At 46.0% G+C, this 10,201-nt stretch overlaps 1 protein-coding gene across 1 annotated transcript; it reads left to right on the top strand.

Moving 5' to 3' along the window:
• The first annotated feature begins 98 nt into the window (after nt 1-98).
• YIPF5 (Yip1 domain family, member 5) lies at nt 99-6,307 on the top strand. Its single transcript, XM_010149385.1, has 5 exons — nt 99-199; nt 1,470-1,639; nt 2,875-3,020; nt 5,179-5,360; nt 5,992-6,307. Exons 1-5 carry the CDS (start codon nt 99-101, stop codon nt 6,152-6,154), a joined length of 762 nt encoding a protein of 253 aa, XP_010147687.1. The 3' UTR covers nt 6,155-6,307.
• The last annotated feature ends 3,894 nt before the right edge of the window (nt 6,308-10,201 follow it).

Raw genomic sequence — 10,201 nt, 5'->3', positions numbered from 1 at the left:
CGAGCGGAGGGAGCCGCTGGGTCGGTGTGAAGCGCTCCCTCCCCGGGCGGGTTTGGAGACCCGAGCAAACCGCGCCGTTCTCTTGCAGATAACTGGCGATGTCTGGGTTTGAGAGCTTCAACACAGACTTCTTCCAGACGAGCTACAGTATCGATGACCCTGCACAGTCCTATGATTACAGTGGAGGACCGTACAGCAAGTACTTGTGCATGCCTTTCGAACTTGTGTAACGCGTGCCTTGCGTAAAGCCGCTCCGTCACGCTTCTCTAGCGACCGAGCCTGAGTTCAGATGCTTCTGGGGTGGTCTGTTTATGCAGGAAACGATTGGCATCTCAGCCAGCGGTTGTTGGCTGTGACTGAATTCCTGTTGGTCTGTTTTGTGAAGAGCATAACTTACGTTCTACAAATGGTGATACAAAGCAGTCGCATGCTGAATACCTTTTAAGGCAAAAATTAGAAAATTGAGGCAGATTATAGAGTAATTTAATTACATAAACATTCTTCACACCTTTTGTCAGATGAATTATTGTTGCTCCATATGTCCATCTCCAGTCACTCACTCAGGGAGTAAAAATTAGTTACAGTGTCATGTGAACAACCTGGTCTAGTGGAAGGTGTCCCTGCCCGTGGCAGGGGGGTTGGAACTGGATGGTCTTTAAGGTCCCTTCCAACCCAAACCGTTCTGTGATTCTGTGTAAATGAGCCTGCAGTGTCAGTAGTGGTTTCTAGGCTTTCGTAAGGAAGCGTGGTGAATGTTCCTAGGCCAGGGGAGCTGTTAGGCTTCCTCTGTGAATATCCAGCCACGGGCTAAGTATTTTGGTCAGATAGGTGACCTGTGTGATCCCTGCGACGGATGGGGCAGGTTGGTGCCTATTTGTGTCCTGAGAAGGATTACGGTGCTGTGTCATAATGCTACCTGCTACACATGGTGCTGAAGTGAAGAGGAAAAGAGGTTTTCGGGTATTTTTAGTTAGGCTCATTCAGTAAATACAGAGGGTATCAAAAGGGATAGTATGAGCAACTTTGTTCACTAACAGTGAGCTTGCAAGTAAATATTGAAAATAGCAAATTAATGCTGACAACAAATGAGATGTCAGTAGTAATTAATGGGCAATATTTGAATAAGCTCGAGATGTAGAATTTTCCTACTCATTCACAGTTCCACTGCTTGTCCTAGTAATTCAGTCCATGGAGAACGCTCGTTTCTCTAGGCCTCTGACTTAAAACCCAAAAGCGGTGCTAGCGCGTGTGGAAGGGATTACCTTGTTTAGCTTAGCGGTGTTGTTCAGAAGGGTTTGAATTGATGAACGCGGCCTCGTTCTGAGTAGGGGATCGTCTAATGTGAGTCTTTAAAAAAGAAGGAAGAAGGATTGTTTGCTGTGGTGTAGTGAAAAGCAGCTTTGCTTTTGCAGGGAGGTGTTCAAAATGAAGTCCTGTATGTGTCCGTAATGCGATGTCATTCTTTCTAGGCAGTATGGAGGCTACGAATACTCCCAACAGAGTGGATTTATCCCTTCGGACATGATGCAGCAGCAGCCCTACACAGGGCAGATTTACCAGCCCACGCAGACATACACTCCGACTTCAGCAGACTCTTTTTATGGGAGTAATTTTGAGGATGAGCCTCCTCTATTAGAAGGTATAACTTAATGTTTTATGGCCCAAAGCCCAGACTCTTCCCAGTCTGGGGCATAGTTGAGTAGCAGGGTGTGTATTTCCTGAATATGGAATTCTTCCTTTTTTTTTTTTTTACTTAACTGCATTTTGGTATATGAAATACTTGGTCTTGTGTGACCTTCTGCAGCTGTAGAATTGTGCTGTACTACTTCACACCAGTTTTGTGGAAGATGTAAGCAGTTAAATGGATAACCTGGCCTCATACCGCTCCTGTGACAAACCACTTCGTACTTCTGTTGTTGCAAATAGTGCTGACAGTTGCCCACTTCTTGTAGAATAAATCAATACGGGTAGTTGCTGTTGATTCTTTGGTTGGAACTGGGATTGCTCACTGCTAAAGAGGAATGCTAAACACGGCAGCAACGCTGGTGCAGAACGGATGTGTGGCTGCTGTCTGGACTGATGGTTTGGGTTTCCAGCTTTACCCCCCATTGCTCAGCACCAACCAGCCAAAGAATCCCTTGCTGTTACTGGTTAGAGTGGTGTTCCTCATGCCTACCGCCTGTCCCTATCCACAATGCCTTCCACCCTGCTCTGCTTTGTATTCCTCAAAAACTTGCTTTGTTTACATTGCTGGTCGCCAGAGCCGGCGAAGAGCCGGTGGGCAGGCGGTAGCTGCCTTCAGAGGCGGGCTTGGGCGCAGAGGTGCAGTCATGCTCGGTGGAGGGACACTTGAATCCTTACTGAGCTGGAGGGAGCTGTGAAGCGCCTTGTCGTGAGACACTGGGCGCTAAAAAGGGCAGGTGGGTTTTTTGGTGAGAACAATGGCTGGTTTATGAAGGAGGAAACCACTTTGAATCAGAAGTCTTTGAGCCGCCAGTCGTTGGAGACTTGGGGAATCTGCCTGTGCTAGGCTTGCACTTTTTTGTACATACCTGCCTTTGGCCACTTAGAGGGACGGGGTAGGGGCTAAACGAGGGTTTGGGCTGACCCAGAACGCTGCGCTTACACGCTTACCTCTTCCTAGAGAAACCTCTTTGTCCCTTCCAGGCGTTTGAGACCTGGAATCTGTGGAGGCAGCACACTGAGCAGCTTGAGGAAAGATGGGATGCCTCAGTTCTGCAGTCCCCATAGGATGGTATCTGGAGGAGATCTAAAAGGGGAGAAGCAGGGAAAACTAAGAATGAAGCAAATGGGGGCGATAGGAAGGGAGGAAAATGAAGTAAATATGCATAATTCTTTTCATGTAACTTGTAGAATTGGGAATCAATTTTGACCACATCTGGCAGAAGACGCTGACGGTGCTACACCCATTAAAGGCAGCAGATGGCAGCATCATGAATGAGACTGACTTGGCTGGACCAATGGTCTTCTGTCTAACGTTTGGCGCTACGCTATTACTGGTAAGATACTGATTGCACGATACTACTGTTTGTGCATTAATATTCTTGGAAACCCTGGGGAAAAAGCCAGGTTACGTGCAGGTTTATTGGAATGGCGTCTTGGCATGGAGGCTGCAAAAGCACATCCTGAGCACGAACTCGTGTCTGTATGGAAGAGGAGCTGGGGCTTCCCGCAACACGGGTTGGAAAAGGTTCACTCGCTTCAGTGGGGCTTGAGTCCAAGGCTTTGTGCTTGTTTTTTGCATTATTTCAGTGTCATTCATATTTCTTTTCATGCTTTGCTTTTGAGACATATGACTCCCTTTTGTCACAGGGCCTGACCCGTGTTCTCAGATTTTCACCTGTTTGGGGTTTTTCATAGATTGAGACGTTTTACTTTCAGAATCACACCTCGTCTTTTTACAGTGTCGCTGTTACCTTCCTTCTTACCAGGAATCAGAGCAATGGGCACATTAAATATTTCAATATTTATTTAATTTCTTTAGTTAGGAGTTTCATTTTTCTTTTAAGTCCTCTTTGTTTAGTATTTGAGCCTATTTCTCTGTTTCATTGTATTTCTTTGCTCCATACTCTATTAATTGTTCTTTCCTGATATCCAAGAGGCGAGGAAACTCAAAATTGATGAGTAAAAAGTGTTTTTGCTTGGGTGATGCTGATACATTAGACATGACTTTCAGTATCGAGTCAGTCTGGTAAAAACACTTCGGAAGTAAACCTGCTTTCAAATTGTTTATACTTAGTAATAGCTCAGCAGTTGTTGAAGCCTGGTGGGTTTTTTAGTTGACTTAATTGAATTAAGATTTTGCTTTAAGGACTCAGAAGTGTCAATGACGAAATGGCAGCAAAGACTCTTCCTTCTCACCGAAAGCTTCAGCATCTTTAATAAGTTTTTTCTCCGCATGTCTTCAGGCGCCACATTTCATTTTTGCCTGAAATTCCACTTTTCTGTGACACAGAACACTGTGGTTTGGTACCAAGGGACTTTAAGCCTACTTTCATAAGTAGCCTTTATTTAGGGAAACGAGGCCAGCAGAATTAAAGAACATGTTTATAATAGATATGTTTGAATGTTCTTTTCCCAAGAAATTGCTTCCTCCTGTCTGCTTTCTTCCTTTAAATACATTGAGTGCAATGAAAGGAAACAAGCTTAGCCTAGCAAAGAGCTGGAAGCAGAAATGGTTGTTTACTGAGGCGCTTGAGGCAGGAGGGAGCTGGGTTATAAGGAAACTTAGTTTGGAAATTTGTAGCAGGAGGCAGACCTTGAAGCTGCTTCAGCAGCTGCGCAGCCACGTGTTCTGCAGGGGTGGGCACTGTTGCCTTTCTTGCTGGGAAAACAGATGGTGGCTTAGGATACGTGTATGTTGAAATAACGCGTGTATGCTTCCTGCATACCTCTTAGTAAGTAAAGTTCTCATTTTTGACATTTTAAAATCACAGGATCCCAGAAGGGTTTGGGTTGAAGGGACCTTAAAGCCCACCCAGTCCCGCCCCCTACCACGGGCAGGGACACCTTCCATAGCCCAGGTTGCTCCAAGCCTCATCCAGCCTGGCCTTGGACACTTCCAGGGATGGGGCATCCACAGCTTCTCTGGGCAACCTGTCCCAGTGCTCCCACCCTCTGCGGGAAGAATTGGCAGGAGTTAACGCTGCTGTGCATACACGGTGCTGTACAGCTCAGCCTCAGCTGTTTCTGGGAATTGTTTATAATTTACATTGTGCTGCAACTCTGTGGAGTCTGTCACTAGTTGAAGGACTTCAGCTCTGGGTTTGTCAAGAAGTTCCCAAATTACATATTTTTTGTCTTTATACACTAGTTCTGTAAAGACGATTATTGCAAGTTATCAATTGTCCTGGGAAGTTCGTTGACTAAACCTGAAAGAATTGATAGGCTTTTGCAGCCCAGATCAAAGCTCAACAATTCGATCAGAATCTGCCCAGCAAGGTCGGTGAAGTGAGGATAAACGTGCCTCTTGGCTGCCTAGACATGCAGATGTCTTGGAATTCAGGCAGTGGGAAAATACTGCCTGTTGGATCTGAGTGCAGAAACTGGGGATGGGGGATACAGAGAAAATGAAGAGACTACACATTCTTTCTTCCCCCGTTTGTGGAGTGTTACTTGTTTTGGTGACTCACGGTCATGTTTCTGCTTGACTTCCAGGCTGGCAAAATTCAGTTTGGTTATGTGTATGGAATAAGTGCAATCGGATGTTTCGGGATGTTTTGTCTCCTGAACTTGATGAGCATAACGGGTGTCTCCTTTGGCTGCGTCGCCAGTGTCCTTGGATACTGTCTTCTTCCTATGATCCTGCTTTCCACTTTCGCCATTGTGTTTTCGTTGCAGTAAGTCCATACACTTCACGATTTGGGAATAGAGTCCTCTCCTGTGAGGTGGCGAAGGAAGTTATTAAGGAATTTTCATACTTGGTGGTGAAGCTGCAAATAATTGGAGTAGGGGAGTGAGAATAGGGCCACGCGTATCGGCAGTCTTCAGGTGTGCGGGATGAGCGGTGGGTGACTGCTGGTTTTAATGGCTTGTAAATACAGAGACTCCCGTAACGGTGCCGGGTGTGTTTTCAGTCGGCTTTGCATGTGGCACATCTCACCCCCTGTATAGTCTAAGTGTAATTATAGTTTAAGATGCCAATTTGAATTTGGGAAAGAGAAGGATATCAGTGTGGCTGCTCATAGCTGTGTGAAATTGGGAGCTGAAAAGAAAGAACTTGTTAATGTTACTTTACTCACCACTTCTATGTTTCATATGCACAAAGTTATTGTGGGGGGGTTTTATGCTGCCAGAATTGAATAATACCGTTCTAAGTCCTTCACTGGAACTGTTTCATTTAAAAAGTGAAAGATAAAAGCTGAAACTCATCCTAGAACCTGTGCAGGGTGGTAGAGGAGAACAGTTATGACTCCTAAAAGCACGTGAACATAAGTCGCAGTGAATCTGGTTTTGTTTCTGCCTTTACAGGGGAGTGATGGGGACTGTTGTCACGGTTGGGATCATCGGCTGGTGCAGTTTTTCTGCTTCCAAAATCTTTATCTCTGCCTTAGCCATGGAAGGACAACAGCTGCTAGTGGCATACCCCTGCGCTTTGTTGTACGGCGTCTTCGCTCTCATCTCGGTGTTTTGAAGAGACTGTCCAAGCCGCTGGACTCCTGTGGGCCAAAACGAAAACAACTTGGAACCTTTAGTTGGACCAGAAGCAGCTGCGAACAACTGTCTAGTGTTGCTGTCAAAAAATAGACCTGTTTTCAGTCATCTGGTGCAATGAAAACAAATGTCTCGTGTTCACTTTTTTAGGACTTTGAATACTGTTTTCAGTTGACCTGAGGTGTCCATAGCTTTAATAAGTGTCCATGCCTATCAAGTCAGTGTAATTTCTTTCCCATTCCTATGTCTTTAGAAAAGTTGTTTATTTGAGGGTTGGGGTTTTTGTTAGGGGTTTGGGGTTCTTTTTTTAGGGGAGGGAGGAAGAAGGATTGCAGTTCTAAATCGATAGATTTTTATGAGCAAATTTAACAGAACTGTGGATGCCGTAGATCAGGGACACTGAAGAAATCTGCAGTAATGACAAAACTGTCTCCTCTTACCAAAAGCAGAATGCACAAATGAGCACAAGCAATTAGAGTATTTTCTGTATTTTGACAAATATATTCTTAAGGCTTTTGTCTCATTAGTTCATTCACTTGATGTGATGGTGTTTCAGGGTTTAAGATAAATTATGAATTAGAAAACAGATGCTTAAAAGCTAAAGGGATCTGTCATTCTGTCACACTTGAAACAGGAATACATTTGGATGTCTACGTAGCTCTGTGTTGACTTGGATTTCTGCAGATGACTTCAACTAGAGTTTCTTTTCCTAATGGTGCACATACTAGTAGGTGAAGAGTGAATCTCTTTCGCAGTACTTCCAAGAAGGACAGCATCTTGAAAACATTATGCTTGTCAGTATTGTAGTTACTGTAAAATAACTTAAGGCATATTGATTAAATTTTCCTTAAATTTTGAGAGGCGTTCTGTTTTTCTCATCTTGCTATTTTAATGGAGTTAGTTACTAAAACAAAAACTTCAGTATTGAAGCAAAATCATATTTTAAACTGTTCAGGTAGTGGATTTGATACTTGCTTGGGTCACAATCAATCTTCATGGGAAGTCTAGTTTGTGAGACGTAAGGAGTCAGAAAGCAAAACTGGTTGTTCTTCATGTAAGCGCTTGCTAATTCTTAAAAAAGGCAAGGAAAAGGATACAGACTTACTTCAACTCATGCTGGGGAGGGAGGTTACTTACGTAGGTAGCAGTTCCCCCCTCCACCTTGGAAATGAGAAAGCTCACAAAGTGCCGGTCTCTTAGTGCTGTTTCCTCAGGGATTTAATCCCAGGGATTTCCTTTCCTTGGGTTTACCGCAGGTTACGCCAGCGTTCGCCTCTCGAGTCCATGGAACGAGCTGTTCGTAGCCTTCAGGAGCTGAACCACTCCTCGGGCGGCTTACGTGAACACCACCTGGTAAGACAGAGTGCGGGGCCTCTTCCAAGGAAAGCTTTCCTCCTCCTGATACAGGGATGAGTAGTTTCGAAGGCTCAGCACACGTTTTTTTTCACTCTTCCCTTAGTTCTGCACGTTTTCCCAAAAATACCTTCCTAGGGCCACTAGAAGGTGCTGACAAGGTCCTTCTGTGCTGGCCAGGGCCCGCCTTTTCTGATGTCACTGGGAGTTGTGGGAAGCGCCGCAGAGGCAAGGCCTTTAAGGGCCAAGGCCTGGTGCACGAAGCCGTCGGACGTGGTCTCTGTGTGTAACTGGTACCTGCAGTGGGGTGAAAACGTGCAGGAAACTTCAGTTTCCTCTCGGAAGTGGATTCGAGAGCCCAGGCGACCTTCTGCTTTGGTCTGTTGCTGCAGATGGTCATCCCCGATGAGTTGAGTTTATTCAGCAAAATGCTTTAGCGCCGTGTTTCGTAGTCCGGCTGCCTTTGGGCTAGGAGACCGCGTCTGCCCTGGCACGCAGGGTTCTCGCTCCTCTTGACGAAGAACGTGGAGCACCGCGTCCTCTGTTTGTGCAAATAAATCACAGTGATTACCTTCACTAATGAGGCCTAATTAAAACCAGAATTGTTCAGGTAAGTATAAAGACTCGCATACTTTCTGGAGGACGTTGGGTTCTAATACCCAGACGTTGTGTTTTGCGAGGTGGCTAATTAAGCTTCTCCTGCCCGTAGGGATGTGGCTCATCCCGTAAAGCTCGCGCTGGCTCTGTAGGCAGCTGCCGGGGCAGGACTTGTGCACTGAACTGTTTATAACCTTTTCCCTCACCGTAGCACGAGCAAACTGTGCGCAGGAAACCCGTTACAAGTGGCTTGTCTGAGTACCGTGCCGGCGCTTCAGCGGCCGAGTGTGGAAAGGCCGTGTGAAAAGGTGCTGATGTAGGTACCTCCTTTCGCGAAGTCCTTGCTCCGGCCCTCGAGGACGCTGCGCATTCTGCTCGAGCAGGGGGGTGTGACCGGGGGCGTTTTCTGCTCTGCAGTTGGTGTTGTGGAGGATTTAGCAGTGAATCTCTAACTGGTCTCCTGGGGGCAGGAGAGATGCGGTCAAACGCTTTAATTCATAGAGGATTTCATAAAAATACTGTTATGTCCAGACTCGTAGTTTTAAATATCCCAAATTTCCGGTACCTTAATTAACGTGATTCCATTGATTGTGTTTTGTTTCTCCTATTATTTCTTTGGCTTACTGCAGGAAGTACTGACATCAGAAAAGTGAGGATTCTCTTATCTTCCTCAGGAATGGTGGAAAGGAAGATTGTCTAAAATGAGACACTAGTCCTGGAGTGGCCCCTCGCAGACTACACCACAGTGATGTGTCTTTAGGAAGAAGAGCGTTGCTCTGTTTCTTTACAGACCAAACTCCACCGCATCGTTCTTGGAATTGCAATGCTCTTACCATACACATTTCTAGCCATTTTTCCCAATATTCTTGCTTTTCTGCTGTTAGCCTTAGAAAAACTTTGGATGCCTGCCTTACCTACTGACCTACCGGACCTATTCGCTTTTCAGTCCCGGAATTTGCATCCACTTTCGTGCAAGAGCTGAAGGCAAAGGTTAAGAAGCATTCCATGCTTCCATTGGAAAGCCGACCCCTATTCCCAGGAGCCGTTCTCTCTACTGCAGCAGCCACTGCAGTAAAGGTAAATGAACCAGGCCCTGCCAAAGGCACTCTTTACCTGCCTGTGCTTTCTCAGCTCTGCAGAATAATGATCTCCTGCTGAGGAGAAGCCAGGAAAACTCCCTCTCTAGACTGCCTGTTCCCCAGCACAGTTGGGTAGCTCCCGAGGCACAGGGTGTGTTTTCCCCTCTGTAAACGTGTGCTGTGCCTCCCGTGTTGCTCAGTGCACCGCAGGAGGATGTGTCACCTCTGGGATCTGCACAGGGTTTCCTCCTGCACAGCTGGTCCGTGGTAAACCTGTCGGGGGGGGGTCGCTGGGGAGGCACAGTGTGAGGGTCCAGCCCGGGGCTGGTCCCAGAACTTGCCCACTGGCAGCAAGCACCAGTGAAGGCTTCAGCAGTTGTTACGAATCCAAATGCGAGGCCACGTGGGCCTTGGGGTAAAACCCAGGCGTTCTTACTTGGGGCATGATTTATCCCACTCGGGCGGGTGCCAGTTTCGCAGTCCTTTTCCAGGCAGGATTCCCATTTAGCTCAGCAGGAGACTTTACTGAATCAACAAGATGAACTTTTGGCCAACAACTATGTCAGGCGAATATGGACAAATATCCCCATTTAAAATAAACTGAGAAGCTGGGACAGTGGGCTGCTACCTCTGCTCCAGCCAGCGTCAGCCCCTGTGCTCGGCAGCTCCTTTCCTCAGAAATGCGGTCAGAAAAGTATGCTCATAGAGGACTTTTGTTGTAGTAAAGGATACAATCTGCAGAGGTGAAAATCCATCTTAAAAACTTACTGTATTAACCATTTCCTGTTCAGTTATCCAGGAAAAGCTGGAGCTCATACTGTCCTTGCACCATCAAGACAAACACTAAAGATTCACGACACGTTATGGAGGATTTTGATGAGCTCACTGCCTTTTTTTCCCTCTATTTAATCTTCACTTATATTAATATGAGTCAATCTTGTGACTGTTGTTAGAAGCAAGTTCAGATGTTAATTGTCAACAGGAAAAGATAATCTAGT

The sequence above is a fragment of the Eurypyga helias genome, unplaced genomic scaffold, assembly GCF_000690775.1.
Source record: "Eurypyga helias isolate BGI_N326 unplaced genomic scaffold, ASM69077v1 scaffold19793, whole genome shotgun sequence".
NCBI classification, from domain to species: domain Eukaryota; kingdom Metazoa; phylum Chordata; class Aves; order Eurypygiformes; family Eurypygidae; genus Eurypyga; species Eurypyga helias.
The sequence above is the reverse complement of the archived record's forward strand: the minus strand, read 5'-3'. Positions and strand labels throughout refer to the sequence as shown.

What these genes read in the sequence shown, in the direction of transcription:
- YIPF5 (XM_010149385.1), top strand. Translation starts at nt 99, where the DNA reads ATGTCTGGGTTTGAGAGCTTCAACACAGACTTCTTCCAGACGAGCTAC. An exon ending in TGAGCCTCCTCTATTAGAAG is followed by an intron (nt 1,640 to 2,874) that starts GTATAACTTAAT and finishes TGTAACTTGTAG; the next exon opens with AATTGGGAATCAATTTTGAC. An exon ending in GCCATTGTGTTTTCGTTGCA is followed by an intron (nt 5,361 to 5,991) that starts GTAAGTCCATAC and finishes CTGCCTTTACAG; the next exon opens with GGGAGTGATGGGGACTGTTG.